Below are 27572 nucleotides of genomic sequence, written 5' to 3'. Positions count from 1 at the left end.
GCAGCTTTCAGTTACGAGGCTATTCCATGGAGCGCGCGTCGAAACGAGAAGGCACGTGTTCAATCGTCGTTGTTCTGCGAATGTACAGTATCTGGTGTGTGGAGGGTAACTCTACGTTGCTGTTAAGTGACGCCTCATGACTACCTTTTGTTTTCGCTGATTCGTCTGTGAAAGAACGTTTATGAAAAGGTATGAAAAAATGTTTTGTTTTCATTATTCGAAGTGCTTCTGTTTAACACCTCTCGTTTTACGAAACCCTTCTTTTCTGAGGAGGAACACACGTGCCTAAAGCTAGTCTGTGTTTGCATAAATGACGGACGCACTCCTCCTCGTCAGTTCCCGCCGCTTCAGCGAGGCACCCAAACGTGGTCCAGCCATCTTCGCCTTTCTCCTGTCTCATTTACGCCGCCTCTGCTTTTCTAAACTTCTCTCTCCCTCCACAGTTGTTTCTGTGTTTGCTTCGAGTAGACTGTTCTTTCGCGTAGCGTCTCCCATCGCGTCGCCTGTGACTTCTGGTTTTTTTTTCTTCGTGTGCGTGTGTGTTACTGGTTAATTGTAGAAGAAATAAATCAACCAAACAAATAAATACTCCCTTATTATTATTGTGAGAGTTTGAATCTACTCATTTTTCTTTCTTTAAATTTCGGTCATCTGTCGTTCAATTATTATTTTTTGTTCTTCCCCGTTTTGGAAACACGCAACCAAATCGTATATTCTCGAGGTAGTCTATTCGTGAAGCACACGCCTACATACGTATTTTCGCTGAAAGCAGTTTCTTGGGATATTGTATCGCCAAAATGCAAGGTGGAGCTCCTAACAACACCAACCCGTACGGCAGCTACCAGGCCGGCGCAGGTGCTGGTGCCGGTGGTTACTCCTCCCCGCAGCAGCCACAAGCGGGTGGCATGCAGGGCTACCCCCCAGCGGCCGGCCGCGGAGGTTACTATCCTCAACAGCAGCAGCAGCAGCAGTACGGCGGCGGCTACGGGGGACAAGCGTACGGCCAGGGTTACGCCCCGCGTGGCGGTTACCAGCAGCAACAGCAGATGCCGCCCCAGCAAGGAGGCTACGCACCGCGTGGAGGCTACTACCAGGGCGGCGGCTACGGCGGCAGCGGCGCTCAGCAGGGCTACGGCGGCCCCGCACAAACGAACCGTGGCGGTTACGGTCAGGGCTACTACCCCCAGCAACAGCAGCAGTCCTACCAAAACCAGGGCTATAATGCGAACAACCAGTACGGCAACATGTCCCGCGGCGGCTTCCAGGGTGGTGCCTACCGCAGCCAGCAGCCTTACGGTCAGCAGCAGCAGGGCCGTGGCGGCTTCCAGCGCGGCGGTCGTGGCGGTCGTGGCGGCCGCGGCGGACGTGGCGGCCAAGGCGGCGCTCGCTTCAACGAGTCCTTCGCCGTCGTCCACCTCGACAGCTACGCCCAGCTGGAGGAGGCGGGCCGCAAAGGGTCCACAGAGGAGATGGTACCGGCGGACGTGCTGGCCGGCATCCGCGGCCGTTCCCGCGGTGGCCCTATCCGCCTGCTCGTGGTAATTCAAAAGAAGTACGTCGCGGCCTGTCTCTCGCTGCCACGTCACTCCGACGATGCGCTGCTCTCTGAGAAGACGGCGGAGACCTTTATGCAGGTGCCGTGCGTCACGGCAAACCACGCGAACCGTCTGGTGGACCTGTCCAACGGCAGCAGCATCCAGGGCGCCGTGTACGGCATCCTGCGCTCTCTGATGGTGATGCTGACTCCTTTTGACAAGCCCCAGGCGGCACCGGCCGAGGACCAACAGCCGGTGGACGTGCAGGCGAAGACGACCGATGACCTGCTGGAGGCGCTGACGAAGGACGTGGCCACCTACGAGGCGGTACTGACTGCCATGTCGGCCGACTCCGACGAGTCCACGCAGCTGTTTGCTCGTCTGATGCGCATGGACGCTGCCGCGGAGGAGGGTGAGCCGGAGAAGGAGCACGACGAGGCAGATGAGGCAGAGGAGGCGGGTGAGGAGGACGGCGGGGAGGCAAAGGAGGGGGAGAAGTCTGCGACGGCCGCGGGTGCTGGCGGGGCGGCAGCCGCTCCCAAGAAGCCGCGCCACACGCTGATGTCGTCGCCGCAAGGCATTCGCATTTTGCATGCCGCCCTCGCCGTGGGTAGCAAACGCAGCGTCTTTTTTGAGAAGTTGACGCCGCCGCCTGCGAAGGCCGAGGTCGACCCGCTGGCTCGCCTGGAGTGGACGACCTCCCTTCGCCTGCTCAACCCGCTTTTCCAGTACCCGCTGCTCTCCGACCTCACGTTTCAGTTCTTCGGCGTCGTGCCCGTGGGTGCGTCGGACATGAAGGCGACGAAGCCGAAGGCGGCCGAGTTGAAGGCACTTTGTGACGCCTTCGCCCGCTACGGCGTCTTTCTGTGCAGCTCCGCCGCCTCCGGCAACATGATTCTGTCGCTGCTGGACGCGCTCGACCCGAAGCAGGCGAAGACGATCGCCGCGGAGCGGGCGGCGGAGGAGGCAGGGACGCGGAGGCCCGGCACGAAGCGCGGCCGCGACGGGGAGGAGAACGCCGAGACGAGCCCCGACGACGCCGCCGCGCAGAAGGCCAAGATGGAGGGGGAGAAGACGGAGGAGGAGGCGAAGCCCGCCGCGGTGGAGCAAGTGCACGCCCCCGCCAGCCTGGCCGAGTTCAACGCTCCTACCGGGCCGCAGGACTGGCATTTGTACTATGCCATCGCGGAGTCGTGGTGCACGGGCGAACAGCCCCTGTCGCGGCGCCGAAAGACACGCTTCACGACGCCCGCCCAGCAGGAGGCTGACGCCGCCGAGGCGCAGAAGCCGGCGACGGTAGAGGGTCGCCTTCAACACGTCAGCCACCACGCGGCTGGCTCCTTTTTGATACGCTACATGATGCCGGTCTTCGCGGACGCCGTGCTGGCCTCGTTGAAGAACCCCGCAAGCCGTAAGAAGAAGGAGCACGACGCGTTTGTGCGCAACTGCGAGACGCTGCTGACAGCCATGGTGTCGAGCTGGACGTCGACGGAGCCCAGCTACACGGATGGCTACATCTTCCGCTCCTTCTTAACAAGCCTCGGGGCTCGTGCTATTCCGGGCACACCCATCGAGGCCGCTCTGCGGACCCTCAACGAGGGTATCGTGAACACCATCTTTGAGTCGTCGCGCGAGAAGTACCGCTCGCACTGCGTGCAGGAGGCGTTGACGGTGGCGCGGCAGACGAAGGACGGCGGCCAGTTTGTGCTGCAGGTGGCGCGCGCACTGATGGAGAAGGGCGATGAGGCGCTGCTGAGTCTCGCTATCAGCCCCTCCGGCAACTACGTGGTGCGCCACCTGTGCGGACAGCTGACGGACTACGCGACCGGCAAGGTAAGCGCGGCGGAGCCGGAGGTGGTCGAGGAGGCGAAGGAGTTGGAGGCCAAGTACTTTCAATTTATGAGCACCAACATGGCGAAGCTTAGCGGCGTTCAGTACGGCCGTGGCCTGGTGGGGTGGCGCGGCGAGCAGGCGGCGCGCTTCTCTCAGTCGCCCGCGCCCGCGACGCCAGCCGCGCCCGCGGCATAGAGTTAAGAAAAAAGGAAGAAAGAAAATGCGGTGACGGCGTTGGGCGGGGTATAGAGAGGGAGAGTGCGAGGGAGGCACGCGGAGATCATCTGAAGGAATCTCTCCCTGGCTTCTTGTTTGGTCTTCGTCTACAAAAGAAATAATTGTTTGTAGTGCGTTTCAACGTAAGGGATGATGGTTTCTTCAACCGGTGGAATGAAGAGAAAGCGCTGAGGTGAAGAAAAAAAAGAAGAGAATCTTTCTTGTTTTCCAGGTGGCTCTTTTTACGGCTCTTTTTTGCAGATCGCGTTGCGTGAGATAGTGGAGAAAGATGGAGGGGGCGGGCACAGCGATTCCGTGCCTTCTACCCCCTTCTAGGTTTTTTAAAAAACTTCTGTACTAGTTTGTTTCCCTTTTTTTTTCCCGCATACCGCGGTGGTGTTCTATTGACTTCATGTTTTGCTGTTCGTCTTTTCGTGAACTCAAGAAACGTTTGATTCGATGTATCCTATTGGGATTATATATAGAGAGAGAGAGAGGGAGAGAGGGAGGAATAAAAGAAAGTAGTCCTTTCGCCCGCAGAGGAGCACGCGGGTTGTGGTTTGGCCCTCTGTCGCTTGGACGCCTTAACAAACCATGAGACGGCAAAGCCGCGAACCCACCAAAGTAACAGCAAAACGGCGAAGCGCCTGCGTTTAAAAAAAAAAAGGGTATGAATACTCGATTTCAAATTCATTAAAAATCTAGTCCTTTGTACTTTTGTTTGTTTGTCGGTGACTTTGTAGTTTCCCCTTTTTGCTACCGGCGTCTTCGGCACTTTTGTTCTTGAAGATCTGTTGCCGAGGCAGATACGGGTGCGTGGTCAAGTATTCCTGTTGTTTCTTTGATTCATATTCTGGTCAATTCCATCATTGTCATCGTGGGAGTTAGCGATAGAGTGGCAACATCTTTCATTTTGCTGTTAACAGCTGTGCTGCGTTCCCGGTGCGGGTGTGGTAACGAATGAGTTTTCTGTTTTACTGGTCTCTTCGTGTTTGTGCGTTATATGAACGACTCTAAAGAGAAAAAAAGGTGAGGAAACGAGGAGAGGTAAAAAATGGTGTGTTTAGTATTTTGTCCGGGAGCCTTCTTTGAGCTTCTGTGTCTTCCGTCGATATACTTCATGAGAGTTGTGAGCAGTAAAGCAGTACCCTTTAAAGAAAAAGGCATAATTCCTACAAAACAATCGAAAATGGAAGCACGTGCTTTCAGTTGCTTTTGCAGCTCTCGGCGCGCAAGTGAGCTGCTCTTGCTCCTTGATGACACTGTCGATCACTCTCACGTACGAGTGCCGCATGACAACACCCTTTCCGAAGATATTGGGCCCCCCTACGCGCATCTTCAGAGTTGGTGTGGAGGTTATTGTCCGTGAACGTACATTGACGTTTGGAGCGCCATCCCCGCGGGGCGAATGGTACAGGCGAAGCTGCTCGTCTGTATGTGCCCGTTCTCTCTCTCACGAGGCACCGGAAAAAGGACGCAAACATAAAGAAAGCAGAAATGTTAAACACACACACATCTTCGTGAAGAAGTGCTTTTTAATTCTCGCTCGTGATATCGGCAGAACGGACGTTTATTGTTCAAAGCAACCGCTGCGCCGCGCATTCGTTTTGCCGTTTTCATTTTGACATGCTAACTCAGCGAAAACAACGTTTCCAGTTTTTCTAATCTCCATCTACCTGGCCTCCTCCTTCTCACCCTATTTGTGTCATGTATATTATTATTATTATTGCTATTGCTCTGTTGCATCGTTACCAATTTAAGGACCTTCACAGTAGCCTTTTCATTTCTTTTTCTTGCTGTTTGGTCTCGTGTTTGCGTCTATTAGAAGGACGTGCCAACGAACGTGTTTCGAGCAGCAGTACACGACCCCGTTCGTCGCTGCTTGTCGAGCAAGATCATAAGTCCTGAAACCTCTCCGTGGCTTAGACAACCGAACCTCTGCTATCCATTTCTGTGTGTCTGTGTCTGTGTGTGTGTGTGTTTCTCTCGCCGTTCTCATCTAAACTTAGTAGTCCATGAAGGAAGGGTATTCTCCAGACAACATGGAGTACGAATACGAAGACGAGGAGCTCGTGAGTTGGATCACATGGTTCTGCGACTTGAAAGGTAACGAGTTTTTCTGCATGGTGGACCGCGAGTTCATCACGGATGAGTTCAACCTCACCGGATTGGCGCCGATGGTTCCCTTCTACAACTACGCCTTAGAGCTCATCCTCGATGTGGAATCGATGGAGAGCGACGGGCTAACCGAGCAGCAAAAGCGTCTGGTAGAGAGCTCGGCGGAGATCCTCTATGGGCTCATTCACGCTCGCTTCATCACGACGGGGCGGGGCCTCAAACTGATGGAGGACAAGTATCTGCAGAGTGAGTTTGGTAGCTGCCCGCGTGTTTTCTGCGAGGGGCATGCGCTGCTGCCGGTGGGGCAGAGCGACGTCGTGCGGGAGAGCTCCGTCAAGCTCTTCTGCCCGCGCTGCGAGGACATCTACCACCCCCGCTCCGTGCGCCACCGCAGCCTCGACGGCGCCTTCTGGGGCACGACGTTTCCGCACCTTCTTCTCATGCAGCTGCGCGAGCGGGGTGTGACGATCCCGCCACCGAGCCAGCAGTACGTGCCGAAGATCTTCGGCTTCCGCATCCGCAAACCCGGCACGCTGCCCATCGCCAGGGTAGTGGCAAACGGCGAGCCAGCCGCGGTATCTGTCGCTCCGACCTCGGCAACTCCTAAGAACGAGGATCCGCAAAACTCGCCGGAGGGCGGAGGTGTGTAGTGGACCTCCTCGTCTAACGCACCCAAGCAGGCGTAGATGGCTTCCCCTTCCCACAGAAAAACAAAACTATAGACTCGAATGAGTGTTTCCGCCGCGCTGCCAGCGTAACCCAGCCTCGTCGACATAAAGGAAGGAAAGAGAAGAAACGGGCGACTACGAATAGAAAAGGAAGAACATCATCATTCGCCATTCGCAAGCAGCATCGCGAGTGACGCACTCAGCCCCTTGCTATGACGTCAAAGCAAAAATGAGAAATATGCTGCTGTGTGTTTTTAGCAGAGGTGTCGTGCCCTACTGAATTACTGTTTACAACTCCTTTCGCTGTTGTCGCTGTTGTTGTGGCGAATCTGACACCTTGTTTTCCCCCTGTGTCTGCGTGTGCGTGGCGTACCTCTGCTTCTCAATCCCTGAGACGTGAGATTCCTCGTTGTTGATGCAAACGGTGGCTACGATTCCCTCGTTTTCTTTTCTTTTTGTGGAGGGTTTGCCTTTGCTTTTCCGTGTTCTTCGTTGTGCGTTCTAGTGTTTGCGTGTGAACGTAAACAGCTCGCGCGTAAGCTGTGAGTTGGCTCGAAACCATTCATTAAGAGAAGGTAAGTATACACCGTTTAAAATCGAGGACCCCCGCCTTTGTTTCCGTTTCTGTTGGAGAAAAAAAATATTACACACCCAAGGAAATGAATACCTACACAGCGCCGCCGCGTTTTTATCGACTCGCTTTCCACTGTTTCCTTACGACACCTGCTCGAGTGCGCGTTGCAGTGCTCCTCTCCTCTCCTCCGCGTTAAGCGTTCCCCGAAGCAGCGAAATTCGCGTGATGTGAGCTGGAAGATCAGCCTCTCTCTCTCTCTGTCTCAAAAAAAAAAAAAACTCACCGGTCGTTTACATGTTTTTCTCCTTCTTTGTCAGATGCTGTTCCTCTCTTCCGACTTCTCTTTGTTCCTTACATTCTGTTTTCTCGTTGTGTCGTTTGCTCCCTTTTCTTCTTCGTCTTCACCAAGATCACCGCTCAAGTGGCATTGTGCAGCACTTTCATTTCTGTGCGGAGTCTATTTTAGCGCAATGGACGCGGTCCCATCTTCGACTTCGCCGCCCGTAGCAGCAGGGGCGTCGACGAGTGCAGCTCCGTCCCGCGGCGCACATCGTGGCGGCCGTCGCGGTGGTCGCGGGGAGGGCCGTGGACGCGGTGGCGGCGGCGACAGAGGTCGTGGTGGAGGTCGAGGTGACGGACGCGGACGCGGACGTGGACGAGGTGATCACCGCGGTGGAGGCCGTGGTGCTGGTCGGGGTTACGTGCCAAAGGCGACTATGCGCCACCGTTCCCTCTCAGGTAAACACGGCACACACGACAGCCGCGACGGCGAGCCTGCCGCCAAGCGTGAACGCAAGGACCAAAAGCCGAATTCCAATTTTGCGCTTCTGCACTCTCTGCTGGGCGACGCGGCGTTGATCGCCGAGTACGTCCGCAAGTACCACGCCAGCGAAAAGTTCAGAGATGCGAAGTCCATCAACGCCTTTCTGCAGGCGATCAGTCAGCGGCCTGAGCCGGTGTACGAGGAGCTGATGGCGCGCCACAAGGATGAAGTCTTCACGACGCTCGAGCGTCTCTTTGCGGTGTATGCGCTGGGGAAGCAGACGATGAACCCTCCTGCGCACGAGTTTCTCATCCGCTGCGAGCAGGCGGGGGTGCGGAACGCGGTGTGGGGCGAGGGGGTCAAGACGCTGCCGGAGAAGGCACCAGAGACGGACGAGGACCAAAATGCGGAGGGCAACGCAGGCAACAAGGAGGCAGCTTCTTCCGTTGCTCCTCCTGCACCGAGGATGATGGCGCCGACGTTGCCCACGGGAGAAGCCTCGCTCTTGTCGCCGCGTGAGTTACTTAAGAAGTTGGCTGCCCTCGATCCCGTCGGCCGCCTGCAGCGCCTTATTGAGCTCTCCCGCACAGTGGGGGAGATGCAGGTGTGCGCGAAGAAGCTGACTGCGCTCATGAGCGAAAGCGAGGGCACGTCCAGCGGCAACAGCGTTAATCCTCACATGGAGGGGAAGTTTGACTTCGCCGCCAAGTGCCAACTCATCAGCAAATTGCTTTCGAAGGCGCGTCGGGTAGTGGAGCCGACTTTTGCATCACCGCCAAAGGCAGCTGCGGAGGCGAAAGAGGGAGAGGGGAATGCCAAGGCAGAGTCCGCCAATGAGGAGGCCGAAGTACACGAAAACGAAGAAAGTGAACTTCAAGGTGAGAAGAATGTGTCGCTGTCGATCGTTGATCCTCTCGCTGCATCCGACGCCGACACCTCCACTGCAGCTCCTCCTCCGGTGCGCCGCCGTCGCGATTCTCTTACTGACGATGAGGTGCACACCTTCCAGTCCACCATCTCCGCCGCGCTGCACACCCTCGAAGGCGTCTTAAAGAGTCGTCCGCCTAACGACACACCGCAGCCGCTGTCCAAGTTCTGCAAGCTGCTGGAGTGGTGCAAGGCACACGGCCTGCTGGCGAGCGAGGATGAGCGCTTCATCGCGTTGCTGGAGCAGGAGGTGGAGAGCGACATTGCAGCGCAGGCAACGCAGCTGGAGACCGTGATCAATCTCAAGTCTCTCGTGGCGGGCGACACCGCTGCCCTCGCGCAGGTGGTGGATCGACTGTGGGCCGCTGGAGGGGAGAAGTGCTTCGTCCCCTCGAGCGTGGATGTCCTCTCTGCTATGGCGGTGGCGGCGTCGGCCGACGGCGTCGCGGCGGATGTGAAGCGTCTCGTTGCCGATCGCCTTGCCCAGACGCAGTGTCACCTGGCGGGGACGGTCGTCCTGCCTCGCCGTGCGTTGCGCTTCGTGAATGAGGAGCGGAACAAGGTGAAGCAGGCCACCATCGCGAAGCAGCTGGAGGAGACGGCCGCAAATTACAAGACGGAAGGAGCGGCGGAGCGCGTGGAAGAGGAGGGGGAGGAGGAGGACATGGAGTTGGAGGAGGCGTAAGAAAGAAAACGCGCATCGTGCAACGGAGTGCTCCTGCTGTGTTATTGATGTGTTTCCTCTTGTTTTGTTTTTTCAAATCGTGTAACCTCATTAAACGTTGAAGAAGCGTAAAAAACCTGACGTGATAATTTGGATAAAACCGGATCGAAAATAATAAAAACAAGTGATGCACTCAGCACACATACAAGGAAGAGGAGAAGACGACGAACTGCCTGTTGTGGGGCAAGCTGAACGACCGCAACTTTTCTGCATCATGCTGTCCAGAGGAGGGAAGAGCTTCGACAGGGAAGCCGATGTCCCCGACGCGTCGCTGCTGTGAAGGATGCCCGTTAGGAAAACGATGAAAAGGGCATTTGATGCTGCTGGCACGATTACTTCTCGAATTTTGCTCCTTTTTTTCTGCTCTCAACGTCCTTCTCTCCCCTCTTCACTCCATGAGATGGAATACCCAAAAGGTCTCATCAACGTGACACCTTTTCTGAAGTACATACCTCTCTTTTTTCTGGGAGTGTGCTACGGCCTTTTGTGTCCACAGCCGGAGAAGCAGCTCTTTTGCAGCTGACAACAATCAACCACCCCAACAGACCCTAAACAGCGAAGGAATGAGCTTTAGCTTGGAGAAGCTCAACAAGGGGCTCACCCGACTTGCCAGTGTGCGTTCCTATCCCGCAGCGAAGAAGCAGTACGTCGCCAAGAACACAAAGGGCCGCGTCTTTCGCATCGGCGTGCTGCACAGGACGGAGATCACAGAAGGCATACTGCAACGCAATCGGCGTGGCTTCATCAACGCACAGCTCAACACCGTCGCCCACGCTCCCTCGCTGTATCACTGGCTGTTTCACCGCTGTGGTATCCCGTTTGCGGAGACGCAGGTGCTCACCAAGAGTGGCGGGCTGAAGGTGGATGATGTGGTGGTTTCCAGCACGAACGACCTGGAGAGCCAGCTGAGCTGGGAGACTTTCCAACAGCTGGACATCCAAGTCCGCTCTTCCTTGCCGGCGTTGCAAAGGGCGACAACGGAATCGAACAGCAAGGGGGGGACGAGCGGTTTGGACACGGTGGCGCCGACGCCAAATGAGGGTCCATGGGTGCCAGCGCTGAAGCGGGCCCTGCACCGCAGCTACCACTTCATGTATCTCCGCCCAGGCATCTCCATCTCCTCCGAAGAATCGGACCCGCGCAGCTTCGTGCACCGCCTGGCGCCGTCCATGGGAGCCGACCCCGCCGCTCTGCTCGGGCTGAACATTCTGCGCCCCATCGGGTACTTGAACGGCATGAAGGGCATCGGCATCACCACGAACGACGTGTCGATGGTGCGCTACTGGAACAACGAGTCGCTCGGCAACTTTGGTGTGTACGATGTGCGTTTCCCGCGTGGGACGCCGCCGGAGGTGCTGCAGCGCGCCGCACGGGAGCTGGAGTCGGTGTTGCAGGAAACTGTGCAGACGCAGATGCCGATGGATGTGGGGGTGACGTGCTCGTGTTTGCGCTGTCCTCCTCCGCCGCCATCACGGGATGTGGTCGCCTCGCATCTTTTTCCCTCCGTTCCGTTGCTTGTAGAGGAGCGCCTGCTGGTCACAACGCCGCTCTTTCCGTATCGCATGGTGCGTAAACTGCGCAAGAACGGCGCTTTCATCTCCCTTGTGCGCAGTGGACCCTTTGTGCTGCATGCATCGCTTGTCAGTCAGCAAATTCGACCGTTCAACGCTGCAGAGCTGGCGCTTCTCTTTACCTTTGAGCGGCGCTTGAAGACGAACCGCATGGTGTTGAGTCTGCGTGAATTTGACGCGTAGACTTCGTCGGCCCCCTTTTTTTCCTTAAAAAGCGGTGAAGATGGAGAGTGGATGAGGCCAATGAGGAGATCGCCGTTTTGCGCCACAAAGGCACGTCAGCGTTTCGCGCCTTCCAGCAGAGCCCGTAAAATGCATTGAGGGCCTTCCCCGGCGAACTATTATGTACGATCACAGTTCTACTCACATACTACACGACAACGGATCTACTCGAAAGAGAAGAAGAGCAATGCATGTTTTTAGGCGTACATCAGCGGCCGCTAGCAGTGCTAGACGAGATTGGGGAGATGGGGGGGGGGAGGGAAAAGAAATAAATATGCATTTTACACCTTCTTGCTTCCACTCGTTTCGCCGTACTATTCAGATTAGTCAGCTCAAGGCCGGCCACGGCTTCTGTTTTTTTTTCTGTTTTGTTTGTTTTTGACGTTCAGCGAGCGTCGCACGATCTCTCTCTCTCCTCCCTTTTTCGTGCTTCTTCCACAGTCAACTTGTAGTTCCCCTCTACTTCTCCTACCTTCCTCACCGCACACTAATTTTACCGTTCGCTCCTCTAGAAATACTTTTGAGTCAAAAGCTCTGCCTTTGTTCTGGCAACTGACGGAGTAAGAAAGACTGCTGCTTGGGGGTTCTTTTCAGCATTAAGTGTTTCCACCGGCCCCCATAGAGACAACAGCAAAAGATGTCCTGGGCGTCGTTGGTGAAGTCGATTAAGCCGGAGGAGGCGGCAAAGTTTCTGGAGAAGCCGCAGGCGGTGGTGTACGCCGTCGACGCTTCACAGGACAGTGCCGAGCGTGCGCTGCAGAACCCGACACACGACACTGCGGAGGTGAAGTTGCCGTCCTTCTCCAAAGGTCTTCTCATTTTAGATGCCAACGCGATCATCAAGGGCATGGACAACTTCGTCTCCACCGCGGACGCCCTCGTCACCATTCCACAGGTGGTCAGCGAAATCAAGGATCGCGCGTCGCGTGACTTGCTGGAGCGTCTCCCGCACACCATCACCGTGTTGGACCCTACGCGGGAGGCGGTGGCGGCCGTTGTGGCCTGTGCGGAGCGCACCGGCGACTTCGGCGCCATGTCGCGCACCGATATTCGGCTCTGCGCCTTGGCACTGGACTGCTGCAAGGCCGGGGGCTTCTTAGGCGAGCCGATCGCGCCGCGCCCGCCGCAGGTCAACCCGAAGAACGACGATAAAATTGAAGTAGTGACGGAGGAGATGAGTGAGGGCGAGTACGACGAGAACACCGAGCAGGAAGAGGAGGAAAACGAAGAAGGAGACGAGCCGGCGGGTACTACGGAGGGCAACGCTCCTGCCGCTCCCCGCGAGAGTCGGCTCCCAGGTTGGGGAAACTGGGAAGATGAACAGAAGGAAGGTGCGGGCGTGCACGCAGACGACGACGGCGAGGGCGACTGGATTACCCCTGAAAACATCCACGAAATGCAGAATGGATCGCGTGGAACGGGTCGTGCCTTCGAGGCGGGAATGGCCTGCGTGACGTCCGACTACGCCATGCAGAACACGTTAATGCACCTTGGTGTGCCCATCGTGGGGACGAACGGCATGCACATTCACGAGCTGCGTCTGTGGCTCATGCGATGCACGGCGTGTTTTGCGTTGGTGGTGGACACGACCCGCCAGTTCTGCCCCGAGTGCGGCTCCGGCGACACACTCCGCCGCGTCAACTACGTCGTGAACGACAAGGGTGAGAAGAAGCTGTACATCAACTTCAAGCGAAAAATAAGCACGCGCGGTACCATCTACAACTTGCCAAAGCCGCGTGGCGGCAAGAAGGGCACGAACCGCAACCTTGTTCTCCGCGAGGATCAGCTGGCGCACGTAGTCCGCGGCACCACGAGCAGCAAAGTGAAGGAGCACCAGGTGATGCAGCACGACGACGACGCGCTCGCTGCTTTTGGCGAGATGCCGAAGCACAAGAAGAAGAACCTCGCCGACCCACGCGCCTACTCGTCCTACCACAAGTACAACGTGAACGAGAAGAAGAAGGTGCGGGCGGCCCATCGCAAGTGAGGAGTGCGAAGGCGCCGGGCACCTCCTTTGACTGTTCTTCTCTTCTTTGCCCCCCTGTTTTAGTATTTTGTGGTTTGAAGAAGGCGTAGGAACCGTGTAAAGCGCTACCTTGTTATCAATGCTCGTCTCACTTCAGTGGTGCGAGAGGGAAGTGGTAACTGCTACATATATGGAGCCGTCCAATGTTTTGTTGTACTGCCACTTGTTTTATTATTATTGTTGCTATTTAATAGCTCGTCTGGTGTGTGTTCTGTCGCTGCTTGCCGTATTTTTCTACCTTGCGAATAATGGGCTGTCTTTCCTCGGGCCATCACTGAAGGTGCGGTGCGCTGCCGTTCTCTTCCACATTTTAAACGAGGGAAGAGGCCTGCACACCAGTGATGGTTTTGGCGTTGTACCCATCGTTTCCCCGAGGCTTTCCTACTTCTATTATGATTCTTCTTTTCGTAATTTCTTGACTGCACATGGAGATAGAGATTGAGAGAGAGAGAAGTGTTGTCGACACACACGTTTTCATTTTAGGTGAACATAACAGTCTCATCTCTTTCGTTCTCTCCCTCTACGCAGAATGCGTGTAACTCACCAATAACCACGACCATAACAGATTTAATACGTAAATGCGCAAAAAATGAAACAACGAGCAAGGGAATTTCTTCCATCCATCATAAGAGCTGGGTGGAGTGCCGGAGCTGACTCAACTGGTTTAAAGAGAGAAAAGGCGACGATTGAAAGCGGGGCTTGCACTCCCCCGCTGACGTCCTCCAGGTGGGCTTTGAGTCCACGATCAAGAAAGAGAGCGTTTATGCGCTCTTCGTCCTGCTGTTTCTTTGGCTAGAGCAGCAAGGCGGACTTTATCCGTATGCTTCTGCTGCGTCTTCTAGTGCCAAATGAAGTTTGACTCGTCTCCACACGCAGCAAGTAAGGTGACGGAAAGCTCTCCATTGCGTTTGATTTTTTTAATCGGACATCCCAATTCTTTTTTTCTCTTGCTTCGCCTCTCCTTTCTCTTCACATGCGACGGACAAACCCTCAAATAACATTATTGCACATTACGCCCTCTCGCAGTGCAGCAGACCGGTTGGTTTTCTTCAACCACCTCTATACTCTCGGTAAGAGTATGCCGTGACAAAGTAAGAGAAAAAAAGAAAGGAAGAAGACCTTTTTGAAGCAGCCAGCAGAACTGTGCGAAGTTTTTTCTTCCTTCGTCTCTGTCTTTCTGTCTCTTTCCCTCCGCGGACGCGGTCACCAATAGTAACGCAGACACCACCACCCCAAAGATGGTCCAAATTCCCAAATCCATCACGCGCCTTTGCGGCGCTGCCCTCGGCGCCCACTTGGCCATGACCTCCTCCGTCTTCCTCTGTTCGTCATTGGGCCACGACGACGTTTTTGAGCAACACTGGAACTACAGCAGACCCACGCTGCGCAAACGTGTCAGCTACGTCGCCTTCTGGACCCCTGGATTCTTTTCACCGGTGTTATCGGGTGAGGAGCGAGAGTGTTTAGATGTGTGGATGCACACCCTCGCCCTGCACACCCCGCTCTTCGCCACCATTCAGATCTCTCCAAAGATCACCGTACAAGACTCCATGGCGGTTCTTCAGGGCATCAGCGAACTTCGCGACGGCGTGTACCTGTTAGAAAAACTACCCATTGCGGTAGAGCCGTATCTGCAGGAGGTGCGACGAGAGTACCAAGATGACGTCGTTTTCTTGCACGGTAAAACGCGGACGGACATCGCATTTAAGGTGCCTTTTACGCACTACAAAGTTCCCCTCTTTGTCTTTCCCGCCTCGTTCACCCTGCAGCTGGAGCGCACGCACTCCCGTGGGCCTCATCTGAACATTACGGTGGTGGAACATCGCTGGTTTAATGGGCTATTACTGTCGCACTCGACGAACTCCGTCTCCTCGCCGTGGGGCGACGTCGGCGACCTGTGCCGACGCTACAACGGGTTTTTGTGGTCGGGCATGGCGACAAAGAAGATATCGCTGGGCGAGCGTCGACGCGCCTTTATAGAAAAGACAACGCGTATGGAGGAGGAATTGAAACGGCAGCAAGAAGAGCAGATTAAGATATAGAGTCGCAGGCGGCGGACGGCGACGTCGTTCTCCTTCAACCGCATTCCAATGGATGGTGTTGGGTTGTGCCTATCGTGTGTTCGACGCTGATTCACCCCAAATGCCGCCCTTCACGTTCTCCAAGTGCGCCGCAGCTTCTTTTATCCCTTCCCCCCCCCCCCCCGGCCCGTTTCGGTCGTTTCGCGTAACATGGCTGTTTTTCCCTCGTCTCCTTCACGTACGAGCGCTCGTGTGAGTTTTTTTTTTGGCTGCGTCACATGTTTTTTTTCTTTTGACACATCCGCGTACGGTGCCGTCGCCAAGAAGAAAACATATCGAAGACGACACAAGTGAGGTTTGGGAAAGGAAAAACCCCTCTTTTTTCTTCCTCCCCACCAAGGTCTCGATTTCGCTGTCAAATCGGCGTGTGTGTGTGCAGACATCAAAAGAAGAAGCATGTGTATTAACTGTCTGCGAAGCATCTCTTCGTTATCTTGCACATGAAGAGGACGTGTCTCTGTTCTCTTCCCGCATGCGTTCGTCGTATTGCCCACCGCTTTGCCCACTCGTTGTCTTCGCGTCCCCTTCTCTCTTTATCTCTCTGTTGTTTTCCCTATTGTCCATTGTGGTGAAAACCCTTCACGTTTTTCTCTTCCTTGATGTGGTGATGGATGCTTTCTCCTCCTGCTCTGTGACGGAGGTCTCGTTCCGAACTCGGTAGCAGCGCACGCTGTGCAAGTGGGTCTCCTTCACCTGTGCGCGTGCATGTAGGCGGTGAGTATTCAATAGCCAATTAAACCTCTCTTCTACGCAGCAACAACTTTTTTCCCCCATATCGCGGCTCTTGTATGGTCGTGGTTTAGCGAAGAAAAGGCTCACACAATAGCATTGTCGGTGGCACATTTCGAGTAGCTCGCTGCACATATATATTTTTTCTTCGTTCTCCGTTGGCCTTAAACGAAACACAACGGAAGGTTCTCGCTTTACACGAACGCAATAGTGGACGGGAGGAGTTTCTTAGTATTTGTTTTACTAGGCATTCGTATCGCGTGCGTCACGACGTACAACTCGCAGGCCGCCCGAGAACTGTCCTGCTCAGATTTCTTTTCGCGCTTGTTTCGGTGTAGCGTCCTCCGGTGCGGGAGAGACAAGTTAGACTCTGCTTTTTTATTTTTTTTTTTATTTCCTTGCTTGTAGGTTATTTCTCGCTGTTTTCCTTTCCCTTTTCACGGTTGCTTCTCTAGTTCTTTTCTCCGTAGTGCACTCTTTTTTATTATTATTTGGCCTCTTTCCCCTCGCCCCCCTCCTACTCTCCCCCACACCTGAATTGCAGCCATGTTGCGCCGCACTGTGCCCCGTCGGATTATGGCCGAGGCGATCGGTCCCGTTCACCCAGATGTGCTGTGGGGCTACCAGCAAGGCCAGTACGCCGGTCCCGGCTGGGCGCACTTCCTGAAGGCCCTGCCGATAGAGACGCTCACGCTGCAGGGTGGCAGCACCATGACGAACCTGAACGACCGCGTGGGGACGTTTCTCGACCCCGAGGACCCGCGGCACCCCATCGCGTTGATGCAGGTCGGTATCATGAACCACATGGATGGCGCCTTCCATCAGCTGTCTTACGGCGACTTTGGGCAAATCCCGAAGGGCTCGCGGCTCATGCAAGTGCTCTACGAGAACTATCTCGAGCCCTTCTCCATGAACCGGGTTTGTGCGCAGCTGTACTTTTACCAGAAGGTGCCCAACAACTACCACGAAGCCGTCAATGCCTCGGCCGAGTACGTGGGTCAGACGGCGTCCCTGGTCGGTCAGGTGATTGTCGGTGTGGGCGCCTGCATTATGGAGGGGGTGACGATCCGTGCCGACACGAACTGCGTCTACCTCGCCGAGGGAGTGCAGATTTTAGAAAACACGTGCATCATGAGCGATGCCCCGACGGATCTGCTGGCTTACCAGCGTCACGAGCTGTTGAACCCCTACCAGCAGTGGGACGGCATGGACGGCGTGACCCGCATCATGCCTAACACGATTGTGGAGTGGAACTGTTACCTTGACAGCTGCTCCATCGGCTCCTTCAACCGCATCGGCCACAACACGAAGATCATGAAGGGCGTAACGACGGGTATTATGGTGCACATCCTGCCCGGCAGCGTCGTGACGGCGGACACCAAGATCGGCGACGGCGAGATCTGGGGCGGCGCTCCGGCCCGCAAGCTGGGCGATGTTAGCAAGTTCGAGTACAAGCGCCCCTATTACCCGTCTCTGTTGCACAAGGAGAGCGTGGCGGAGTCGTACCGCAACATGTCCCGCTACGGCGATCAGGTGGTACACCGCGCCAACGCGGTCGGTGAGCTGGAAAGCTTGATGATCCAGTACGAGGACCACGTGACACCCGGCGTGAAGGCGCAGGTGCGCGACTTTGCGGAGGGCCGTGAGCCGTTCCACCACATGCTGAATCGCATCACACAAGGTTGGTCGCCGGCGAACCGGCCGGATGACAAAAACTTCGCCTTGGCGCCGCCCGCGCCGGGTGTGAAGATCTTTGCGGAGCACAACACCGACTCTTTCGATAGCGAGTGGCATGGCACTTACATGAACGTCACGAACTTCTTCAACGACTTCCGCTGGTAAAAGGTAGGTAACCTCGGTGGTTTCTCTCTTCTCCCCCCCCTCCTCCTCTCCGTAGAGATACGAGGCGTTGCGTAGCCATTTCCAGACGCCTTTTTTCGCCCTTCCGTTGACCTCTCTCGGAAACGTTCTCTCTTTTTTGATGAGTTTGGAAACCTCCGTTTACAATTTTTCTTCGTCAGACAGACCAAACCAGTGGAGCGGGTTAGGGGAGGGGGCGCCGCATGACTAATCCCCAAGGTGTAGAAGTGGGATCTGACAGCGGATTCACAGAGAGAGAGAGAGCAGGTGTCACTACGGAGCACTTCTCGATCTCCAGCGCTACCGGCACACGTGTGTGTGTGTGTGTGTGTGCGAGACTTTCCTTCTCGTCGCGTTACCGCTGACTCGTCAGTCGTTAGATTTGTCTTTGTTCTCCTCTCGTTACGCTTGATGCTTGCCATCACTCCACAAAGTGTAGCTTACAGGGTTGGCGCTGAGCAACCCTCTCTTGTTTTTGTATTTTGGTGTTCTTCGACACATGCCGCTTGTGTTTTTGGGTGGTTATGTGTTCTTTGCTAGTACTACAAAGCCGAAACTCTACTTGTTGGGAGTCCTTCATTCCACACATCTGCATTCTTGTCTTGCTTCAATTCTATATATATCGACTGTTGTTAGCATCTTTACCTTCCGTGGTTTGTCGCTTCCGCGGCTGCACAGCATCCAAAAATAAAGAAGGAAACATGCCAGTACTCGAAACAGCTCTACAAGATGCGTCGGTTTGGAAGGTTCATTTTTTCTTCATTTTGGGGTGACGAGGCTACAACACATCTCCCCGCATTAGGTGAATGTTGAAAAGACGCGCTCCACGCTTTGCATGTGTTGCGTTGAGGTTAGTAGCTTCTGCTGATTTCTACTGTGTTGGGCTGGCTCACACGGAAGAAGCGGCAGAGTGTCTTTGCTCCGCCTCCCCCTTTGTTTTAAATGGTTAGGTAAGCAGGCGGTGTAATGCGAAACGTTCCCGTAGCAAGGTGAAATAGACCTTTTCGTATGGCCTACAGATTATGTGTCCGTTGTGCTTTCCCACGCGACTGCAGCTCCTTCTGTTGCTTGCCCTTCTTCTCAAGGCTTTACGTGCACCGTGTAATTTCTTTTTTTTTTGCACTTCACGGCACAAACGCTGCTTGCGGTGGCAACTCGAATCACTCACTGACGGGGTAGACGTGAAGCACATGCACGTGTGCGGCGGGGCAGCGGACAACAACCGGATTGAGGGTTTCACATAAAGCGCACCAGTGCACCACAGCACATATACATCTATACATATACACTCACGGGAAACGTGATACTAATCAGCATAGAAAATACCCTCCTCGTCGTTTTCATGTCCGCGCTGAATGACAGTCGTAACGTGAGCGGCCAGGCAGACTACAAAACCTGGCAGAATGGAGCGTCGCTTCCGGAGATTCAAGCAGACTTGGACAGCGGCTTCGATGCAGCGTACCCGCCGGGTCTTTCGCAACGAAACGACGCGTACGACCCGAACGGATTCACCGTAGAGCACCAGATCCGCACACTGCGGCAAATAGCAGAGCGTCACGAGCGCCAAATTGTTGCCTTGACAACTGACAAGCATGAGCACTGTAACAACTTAGCAACGGTCTTCCAGCAGCTGGAAAAGGTCTTGGAGAAGTTCAAGCTCCCTTCTCTCACTTCCCGTGATGGACAGCACGCCTTCTCAGCAAACCTGCCGGCGTCGTTATCATCAGGGAGTCCGTTTCCAGCGGGGGACGACATCACCGGTCACGCCGCTGACAGCTACGCCAACAAACCTGCATCGTTTTCGCAAAAGAGAAGCGCCGAAGGGAAGCTTGATGAGCTCCTGTGCCACCACCGCGATCAGGTCTTCGATGTACTGGCCGATTACCGGAAGCAAATAGAGAAGAGCGAGCGCGAGACAAAACGGCGATTGGACGCCGTGGAACAGTCGACCGCACACCTGCAGAGTGACGTGAAGGAACTCCTTCAGCTCCTGCGCAGCGCTGAAGAGAACCAGCGGAGCGCAGAGAGTCGTCATCGCGATGACGTGCGCGAGTTAACAAAGCAGCTCGACGCGCAGAAGACGGCGCTCGACCGGAAAACAAACGATCACACGGAGAAGGTGCAGCACTGCTGTGACGCGCTAAGCGCCTGTCTCGCGCAACTCAGCGAAGAAACGAAATCGATCAAGGCGCAGCAACAGCGCAGCGAGAAGGAGTTGGACCGGCAGATCCGTTCGATTGTTGTCACCGAACAGCAAGTAGCGGAGGTGCTGGAGCGGCAGAGTCACAGTATAACGCGACTCGAAACACAAGACTCTCTTGAGGGGGCCTTTCACGAAGTGAAGGACTGGCTCGGTGACTTAGAGAAACGTATGGTGAGCCGTGGTGAACTGCTGAAGTGGACGGAATCGTTGCAGCAGGAAATGAATACACTGCGGCGTCTCGGTGGTCCGTTGAGGGGTACGAGTGAGACTTCGACTCCTTCGCGTCCACAAGACCAATAATGCTGTTGTGCGTTGTTTCGCTGCGTTCTTCCCCTCCCTCGTGTGTTTCTTCACTTCCATGCACTCGGTCTTTGTATCATTCTCTAACATGTAGAGGTGTTTCTTTTCTTTTTTTTTTGTGTAGAAGGAAGGTATCTTGATGTCTTTGCTGGTTTCTACTTTCGACGGTATATCGAATGCTTTCAATGAATAAGGGCACATTCGAGTTACTCTTTCAAATATGATCGTAGAAGCGTTGACGAAGTCGTTTCTGCTGGAGGGAAGTGCAGCCTTTCAACAGCAACGTGGAATAAACGTTCTTGGCTCCTCGTGCCTCCGCAACAGACAGAGGAGCGAGACGTGCGTTTCGTTGAAACACCCACCGCATTCCCGTCCTTTCACCGTAGCTTTCTTCTCCTCTTCTTTCTCTACATTGAATCCGCTTTTTTCTTGTGCCTTGTCCAGTTCCAACGTTGGACAGACTTGTGCTGTCGTTGGTGTGTATTTCACCCCCGCAGGAAATAATCCCCTCACAAACTAGTAGCTCTTTTACTTTTAGCTGTACGCCCGCAGAAAAAAAAATGTCTGAGCCAGTGAAGCAGACGGCGTCCGTCTCGGACACTCTCTTCACCACCCTGGAGAGGGATTTCAACGAGGCCATGTCGGCCTTGGAGGGTGAAGAGTCACTCGGTCACTTCCGTCTCGAGTACGAAAAGCTCTACCGCGCACTCAAGAAGAGCCACACCTCGGAGAAGCAAATTGTCGCGCAGTGTCAACAGCTCACCCAGGAACTGCTCTCCAATGCGGCAAAGATGCAAGCGGCGGTGAAGCTGTCGCAGGGCGACCACAGCACCATTGAGGCCCTCAAGAAGGAAATCGAGAAGGCGTGGCGGACCGTCGACGTGGCGAACGAAAAGGACCACCGCGCGCGCGAGATGGTGCAGACGCTGAAGCAGGAGATCCAGTCTTTGCAGAGCATGATTCACGACGGCACGAATGTCTCCACCGACACCACCTCCACCCTCGAGCAGCTCAAACTGGACAACAAACGCCTCCTTGTGGAGGGAGAAGAGATGTCGAAGCAGGTGGACACCTACTCGAAGGAAATCGCGGAGCTGACGACGTCTCTCACGGCGCGGAAAGCGGCGACGGAGGCCGATGAGCTGGAGAAGAAGCAGCTGGCCCAGCGGCTAGAGTTGGTGCGACAGGAGTACAACCGCGAGCGCAACGCCCGCGAGCGTGCGGAGTACCAATGCAGGGAGTTGCTTCTCACCCTCAAAGCACGCCAGAAGGCGCTGCAGGATCGCAAAGAGCGCCTCAACGCCGTCGAGGCCGCCGTGACGAGCCAGCAGACGGAGCTAGAGGACTTGCAGCGCAGGAAGACGACACTGCAGCAGCAGCTCGACACGGCGGACAATCAGCTGTACCACACTCGGCAGTCGTACAACGATAGCGTCGACACCACGACGGCCCTGAACGCGCGACTGCAGCAGCTGGAGAAGCAGAACACCGCTACCGAGAAGAAGGTCGTTGAGGCGCGCGAGGAGTGCGTGCGGGTGTCGCGGATTGAGGAGCGCGACTTCCGCGAGTTCGACCGCCTGAAGCAGCAGATCGACAGCATTCGCAGAGACGAGGAAAATTTATCATACCAAGAAGAAACGGTGCGCAAGCGCATCGCCGCGGTGCAGCGGGAGAAGACGAACCTCAAGGAAGCGATGGAGCTACTCAACCGGGAATGTGTGCTGCTGGAGAAGAAAGGCGCTAAGGAGGTATCGTTGCAGGCCGACACGCTAAAGCTGGTGAAGAACGAGACGGACCATCAAGCGGAACTGGAGGAGTCCATTGCACAGGAGACCGAGGTCGGCCGTCGACTGAAGGAGACCCTGCAGCGCCTGGAGAAGGAACGGGAGAACTGTGTCGCGGAAGTGTCGCAGGTGAGCGGGCAGTTCAACGGCGCTGCCGAGGAGCTGAAGATCGCCGCCGTGCAGGTGGATGAGGCGCAGCGCAAGCTCGAGGAGAGTGAGCGGCGTCTGACACAGCAGCAGGCGAAGTACGAACAGGTACGGGCGGAGCGCAATCAGCTGTCGAAGCGGCTTGTCGATGCGCAAGACGAGATTGTGGAGTGCCGGCAGCGAGTGAAGGTGGCGGATCATCAAGTGCAGCAGTTTAAGGAGGAGCTGGCACTGAAGACACGCAAGTGCCAAACGGACACCTCGCAATACAAGGTGTTGAAGGAGCGACTGACCAAGGCGCGCCAGCTCGTCAACGACAGCACCGCCGGCTTCGACGCGACGAAAAGGGAGGGCGAACGCATTGGACAGGACATTAAGCAGCTCGTGAAGGTGGTGCAGGAGTGCGACACAAACTTGTCCACGCAGCAGCACGAATTTTTGAAGATGAGCAACGAGCGCGATACCCTCGCAGCCCAGCTGATCCGCCGCAACGACGAGCTCGGCCTGCTGTACGAGCAGCTGCGCCTCCTACAAGCAACGGTGAACGACGGCGAGGCGGCTTACCGCGACCGCCTCGATGATCTGCGGCTCTTGAACCTCAAGTCCAACGAGATTCAGCATCAATCGGTGCTGGCGCAGGTCCGCGGCCGCGTTGTGGCGGCTACAAAAGACCGACTGAAAGAGAAACAAAGGGACGTGCTGCTAGAACAGGCCAGAGTAGCCGCGTTGGCAGAGGAGCTGGAGAACTCGCAGAACGGCTCGCGCTGGCGTCGTGTCGGTGGAACAGAGCCGACGATGGCCGAGCTAGAGTCGAAGATGAAGGTGCTGCAACGGCACCTCTTGACGAAGTCCGAGGAGTGCATGAAGCAGGAAATGGCGCTAGAGGAGAAGCAGCGTCTCGTGTTGGAGTTGCAGGCGATGTCGTCTCGCCAGCACGGTCCGGAGGTTGCACAGCAGTTGAACGTGTACCAGAAAGACCTGCAGAAGAAGCACGCGCAGATGAAGCAAAAGGCGTCGGAAATCAACATGACGGCGACGCAGACGGCGGAGTTGCGGTACGAGGTCGCGCGGCTGCGGCGTGAGCTGGAGGAGATGCGGCAGAAGTACTACGACATGAAGGTGAAAAATGATGCACTCCTCGCTTCCGCCACGGAGAACACGGTGTGAATCCCCATACTCTGAAAACAGAAATCCGAAGACGTACCCGGTGCTTGGTTCTGCCTTCGTCTTCAAAGTGTTTGATTCTTCCGCTGCTTTTCCTTTCCTTACGGTTTTCACATTTCTCTCGCTGTGCGCTTCTGCTTTTTTGGTTGTTGCTGTTGTTGTTTTCTTCATGTAAATGTACAATGTATAGTGATCGCTCATCTTGAGTGGTTCTTTGCTTTTTGTTTTTTACTCAATATACCTCCTACATCATTTGTCACCTTTGTTTCGCACGCCGACTTCACTTCTCAAACGGCCGTTCAGTATTGTGGCGGTGCGAACACGCGCTCGAAAGCAAAAGCAAGAAGAAAAACCCCAACAGAGTCAACCTACGACTTCAACGCCGTTGCGTACTGGATCAGGAGCTGCGCTCTCTCTCTCTCTCTATCTGTCTGTTATGGGGCCGTTTATTTTACAAACGCAGAGAAACGCGTTCACATCTCTTTGTTTTGTAAAAAAAAGAGGTCTTCAGCCCCTGTGGCTAAACAGTGGATGCGCGGTACTGACGTCGTTCACTTCGTTTCTTCGCAGAGACCGCGCACTCTCTCCACTAGAGTCTTGAGAGCTTGAAAGATAATTTTAAAAAAGCGTTGCCCGGCCGTTGTCTCCTTTGTTGTGTGGACGTCGTTTTCATGCTTCTCTTGCCTCTCGATCTCCATTTTCATTGCTCGGTCTCCGCGCCTGCTCCTTCTACCACCGTTTTCCCATTCAAACAAAAAACCCACGCTCACTAATTCATGCTCTCGGCAGGTTTTCACGCCTTACGCAACCCCTCTCCCTTTTCACTTTCTCTCAACTCGTCACCATGACCGCTGTGGAGTCTGGCTCGAAGGTTCTCCGGATGAAGGAGAGCGACGCGCAGAAGCTGCTCGCGATGCGCTGCCACATCGGCACTCGCAACCAGAGCAGCGCGATGAAGAAGTACATCTTCGGCCGCACGCCGGAGGGCAGCAACATCATCGACATGCACATGACGTGGGAGAAGCTTGTGCTGGCTGCGCGCGTGATCGCGGCGGTGGAGAACCCGAAGGACGTGTGCGTGTGCTCGTCGCGGCTGTACGGCACGCGCGCCATCTACAAGTTCTCGCAGCACGTGGGCACGAGCTTCCACGGCGGCCGCTTCATCCCCGGTACGTTCACGAACCAGATCCAGAAGAAGTTCATGCAGCCGCGCGTGCTGATCGTGACGGACCCGCGCACGGACCACCAGGCCATCCGCGAGGCTGCGCTTGTGAACATGCCGGTGATTGCGCTGTGCGACACGGACGCGCCGCTGGAGTTCGTGGACATTGCGATCCCGTGCAACAACCGCGGCATCAAGTCGATCGGCATGATGTACTGGCTGCTTGCGCGCGAGGTGCTGCGCCTGCGCGGCACGATCGTGCGGTCCGTGCCGTGGGAGGAGAAGGTGGACCTGTTCTTCTACCGCGACCCCAACGAGGCGGCGGAGGAGAAGGCTGCTGCTGCGGCGCCCGCTGCGGAGGCGGATGAGGGCTTCGGCTGGGTGGAGCGCGCCGACGACAACGCGTGGGAGGCGTAAGGCCCACCCCGCACGGCTGCTGCCGCTTCTCCGTTGCAGCGAGTGCACACGTTAAGCGTTCCGTCAGCTGTTTCTTCCCACGCTACGACACTGCTCTCCTCTCTCTCTTCTCCTTGTACCACACTCAGACAAACAATGTCACGTCCCTAACACAGCTCTTCCAAACGTGTTCGATGAGGGAATCGACTCTCTAACAACGCTAGCACAGGTTGACTGTGACAGTCTTTGCACACGATTCGTGATTGCTTCTTTTTTTCCCCTTTGATCAAATGGAGGGAAGTAGCAACGCCTTCGCGCTCTGATGTGGTAGTTGCGAGCACGGATCTGTGTGGGGCTTATGCAGTGGAGCGGTAAAATGCGTTGCGCAATTGTGTTGAGTGAAACACCAGTTCTGTTCTTCCTACTTTTAATTCATTTTCTGTTACCAGACAAAAGAAAGAAATGTTCATGCAAAGATTCGATGCGTGGATCGTGCAAGAGGCACGCACGCGTGCACGCCGAGACATAGGCACAAACCACCTGAAGAGTTAGGTGACTGTATACACTTGGGGGAGGGGTAATAGGGCGCACGTGTGCGTCCCCTGGTTCGTGTCTTCGTGCGCACGTGGTCTGCATAACTGTGTTTCCACATTGAGGCATCGCCTCTGTATACATATAAACGACAATCGATCCCTGCGTGGCGAGGTGTAAGCTCTGCCAGCCTGCCGTTTGCTCTACAGTTTTCGTTGAGAGTGGCTGCTCGGATTTGTTGCCGCACTTCCACTGTCTCTTCAGGTCCGAAATTCATAGTGTCTCTTCTCGTCCTCCTCCTGCCTTCTTCGTTGTCCTTCCTTGTATTCTGCCGCCCGGCTTGCACACCGCAGGTTTGAATAGCGCCTTCAGCTTTGTTTTCCGTCTCGCCCGCAATCGGAGTGTGAAGACGAGGCGCGACCCGCACGCGCAGCAAGAGGAGGAAGAAGTGAGCGCTGTCTGTGTGTGTGCGTGTGTGTGTGTTTGTTGCGGTGTCTCCGTAGCGACTTTCGCTCTCTTTTCTTTTTGTCGTTGTCGGCTTTTCGTACGTTTTGCGGCTCACCCGCCTGTGCGTTGAGAATACCTGGCACCCAAACAGCCACGAACCGTTCTTGTGCCCTCTCGTTTTTGTGTGTCCTTCAGGTCGTTTATTTGGTCTCGGCGAGGAGTTATGCATTTCACAAGATTGGGTTTTTTTTTTTCCTTAAACCTTAGCGCTGATTCTTTCAACGTCGCTGTGGCCGTCTTATGTATAATGCTTGTTTTCTAAACCAGCTACGTTTTCGCACATTTGTTTTTTGGGTGTCTTTTTAATCTCCTGTTTAAGTTTCTCTTCGGATTTGTTGGTGTTCGCCTTGTGCTGCTCTGTAGTGGAGATACACCCGCGCACATCTCCACGACCCGATTCATGAAGGTGACTCTTTCTCTCAATCGGGTGTTGGTGATTGTCGTCCTCGTCCTTTCCCTTCCCTTGTACCTGGACCTGTCGAGACTACCGAGCAGCGCCGATGCGCAGGAGTACGTCTTCGCATCGCTGACTGCGTGCGATGGACTCCGCATGTGCTCCCTGTGCGGCGAGGTGTTGGAGATGGTCGACTTGGTTCAGCGCTCTCTTGTCGACCCGTTCACCGATGAGCTCACCTTGTCCGCCGCGGATTGGGACTTGCACAACCAGCAGTTGTACCAACGCTGCGTGCGGGACCCGGTTCAGCGCGGCTGCGACACCCTCGTCAACAAGGTCAAGACGCGGCGAGTGGAGTATGCAAAGGTGATTCTACGGCAAATCATTGAAGATCACACTTTTCATAACAGGTGGGGGCTGCTGGGTGAGCACTACGTCGTCGGCAGCGCACTGCGGCTGACGAATTACATCTTTGAAGCGCAGGAACGCTTGCTTAACGGGCGACGTGACACGTTCAAGGAGGACAGCACCGCTCGTAGTGTTGTCTACCAGCCGTCCACGCTCAGTCTTAGCGGCGACCCGGCTGCGGAGAGTCTAGTGACGCGGGTGTGGTTTCTGCGGAGGGAGGTGCAACGGCTTCACATGGACTTCTGCTACCCCGTCTGCGAGGGCAAGTTGAGTTTCTTTAAGCGGCTACGGCTGGCTCTGGCGCGCTGCTACTTCCACCACTCTATCAAACCACGCCTGCTGCTGCTTCGACAGGAACACCGCGGGACGTTGATGGTGGTGGAATTGCTCATGATTGGTACGGCGATTTGCGTGGAGCGGATGATGCGACCGGCAGCGGCCGACACCGGCGGCGGCGTGGTAGGCATGGCAGCATCTGCCAGTGGGCGCGGCGGTGACGGTGGCGGCGTGACCCATGCCTCTTCCTCTTCCGCCGGAGGAGGCGGAGCAGTGGTGACGGGAGGTGGAAAAGGTCACTACCGACAAGGGCGTCGCAGGTAAATTATAAAAAGGATTTAATGCTGCGCATAGGAGAGGACGGGGAGAGAAACAGTTTATATGAGAACACGCAAAGAGAGAAGTGGAGGAGGTGCGCATGACAGCAATTCGGCGAAAGAAAAACAGTGCTGT

The 27572-nt window shown here is 55.4% G+C and overlaps 11 protein-coding genes across 14 annotated transcripts; all 11 read left to right on the top strand.

Annotated features, from left to right (window-relative positions):
• Nucleotides 1-442: 442 nt before the first annotated feature.
• ABB37_03924 (hypothetical protein) lies at nt 443-3563 on the top strand (the record flags this gene model as incomplete). The annotated part of the gene is made up of 1 exon (XM_015801407.1): nt 443-3563. Exon 1 carries the CDS (start codon nt 798-800, stop codon nt 3561-3563), a length of 2766 nt encoding a protein of 921 aa, XP_015660027.1. The 5' UTR covers nt 443-797.
• Nucleotides 3564-5344: 1781 nt separating this feature from the next.
• Nucleotides 5345-6352, top strand: ABB37_03923 (putative Protein kinase ck2 regulatory subunit; the record flags this gene model as incomplete). The annotated part of the gene is made up of 1 exon (XM_015801406.1): nt 5345-6352. Exon 1 carries the CDS (start codon nt 5600-5602, stop codon nt 6350-6352), a length of 753 nt encoding a protein of 250 aa, XP_015660026.1. The 5' UTR covers nt 5345-5599.
• A 1000-nt stretch (nt 6353-7352) lies between these two features.
• ABB37_03922 (hypothetical protein) lies at nt 7353-9319 on the top strand (the record flags this gene model as incomplete). Its single annotated transcript, XM_015801405.1, has 1 exon — nt 7353-9319. The coding sequence occupies exon 1, from the start codon at nt 7415-7417 to the stop codon at nt 9317-9319; it is 1905 nt and encodes a 634-aa protein (XP_015660025.1). The 5' UTR covers nt 7353-7414.
• A 438-nt stretch (nt 9320-9757) lies between these two features.
• Nucleotides 9758-11112, top strand: ABB37_03921 (hypothetical protein; the record flags this gene model as incomplete). 2 transcript variants are annotated; one of them, XM_015801404.1, is made up of 1 exon in its annotated part: nt 9758-11112. In XM_015801404.1, exon 1 carries the CDS (start codon nt 9922-9924, stop codon nt 11110-11112), a length of 1191 nt encoding a protein of 396 aa, XP_015660024.1. In that variant the 5' UTR covers nt 9758-9921. The 2 variants fall into 2 exon arrangements, with proteins under 2 accessions (XP_015660024.1, XP_015660023.1); XM_015801403.1 differs by having other exon boundaries at nt 9774-11112.
• A 550-nt stretch (nt 11113-11662) lies between these two features.
• Nucleotides 11663-13138, top strand: ABB37_03920 (hypothetical protein; the record flags this gene model as incomplete). The annotated part of the gene is made up of 1 exon (XM_015801402.1): nt 11663-13138. Exon 1 carries the CDS (start codon nt 11789-11791, stop codon nt 13136-13138), a length of 1350 nt encoding a protein of 449 aa, XP_015660022.1. The 5' UTR covers nt 11663-11788.
• A 1020-nt stretch (nt 13139-14158) lies between these two features.
• Nucleotides 14159-15219, top strand: ABB37_03919 (putative mitochondrial 32 kDa ER-associated protein (ERAP32); the record flags this gene model as incomplete). 3 transcript variants are annotated; one of them, XM_015801401.1, is made up of 1 exon in its annotated part: nt 14159-15219. In XM_015801401.1, the coding sequence occupies exon 1, from the start codon at nt 14416-14418 to the stop codon at nt 15217-15219; it is 804 nt and encodes a 267-aa protein (XP_015660021.1). In that variant the 5' UTR covers nt 14159-14415. The 3 variants fall into 3 exon arrangements, with proteins under 3 accessions (XP_015660021.1, XP_015660020.1, XP_015660019.1); XM_015801400.1 differs by having other exon boundaries at nt 14203-15219; XM_015801399.1 differs by having other exon boundaries at nt 14208-15219.
• Nucleotides 15220-15897: 678 nt separating this feature from the next.
• ABB37_03918 (hypothetical protein) lies at nt 15898-17829 on the top strand (the record flags this gene model as incomplete). Its single annotated transcript, XM_015801398.1, has 1 exon — nt 15898-17829. The coding sequence occupies exon 1, from the start codon at nt 16534-16536 to the stop codon at nt 17827-17829; it is 1296 nt and encodes a 431-aa protein (XP_015660018.1). The 5' UTR covers nt 15898-16533.
• A 1102-nt stretch (nt 17830-18931) lies between these two features.
• On the top strand, nt 18932-20350 carry ABB37_03917 (hypothetical protein; the record flags this gene model as incomplete). Its single annotated transcript, XM_015801397.1, has 1 exon — nt 18932-20350. Exon 1 carries the CDS (start codon nt 19190-19192, stop codon nt 20348-20350), a length of 1161 nt encoding a protein of 386 aa, XP_015660017.1. The 5' UTR covers nt 18932-19189.
• A 443-nt stretch (nt 20351-20793) lies between these two features.
• ABB37_03916 (hypothetical protein) lies at nt 20794-23448 on the top strand (the record flags this gene model as incomplete). The annotated part of the gene is made up of 1 exon (XM_015801396.1): nt 20794-23448. Exon 1 carries the CDS (start codon nt 20911-20913, stop codon nt 23446-23448), a length of 2538 nt encoding a protein of 845 aa, XP_015660016.1. The 5' UTR covers nt 20794-20910.
• Nucleotides 23449-24233: 785 nt separating this feature from the next.
• Nucleotides 24234-25463, top strand: ABB37_03915 (putative 40S ribosomal protein SA). Its single transcript, XM_015801395.1, has one exon. It carries the CDS (start codon nt 24290-24292, stop codon nt 25022-25024), a length of 735 nt encoding a protein of 244 aa, XP_015660015.1. The 5' UTR covers nt 24234-24289; the 3' UTR covers nt 25025-25463.
• Nucleotides 25464-25886: 423 nt separating this feature from the next.
• ABB37_03914 (hypothetical protein) lies at nt 25887-27443 on the top strand (the record flags this gene model as incomplete). The annotated part of the gene is made up of 1 exon (XM_015801394.1): nt 25887-27443. Exon 1 carries the CDS (start codon nt 26442-26444, stop codon nt 27441-27443), a length of 1002 nt encoding a protein of 333 aa, XP_015660014.1. The 5' UTR covers nt 25887-26441.
• Between the last annotated feature and the right edge of the window lie 129 nt (nt 27444-27572).

This window comes from Leptomonas pyrrhocoris (genome assembly GCF_001293395.1).
Source record: "Leptomonas pyrrhocoris isolate H10 chromosome Unknown, whole genome shotgun sequence".
In the NCBI taxonomy this organism is placed as follows: Eukaryota; Euglenozoa; class Kinetoplastea; order Trypanosomatida; family Trypanosomatidae; genus Leptomonas; species Leptomonas pyrrhocoris.
Note: the sequence above shows the minus strand (reverse complement) of the source record. Positions and strands in the feature narration are given on the sequence as shown.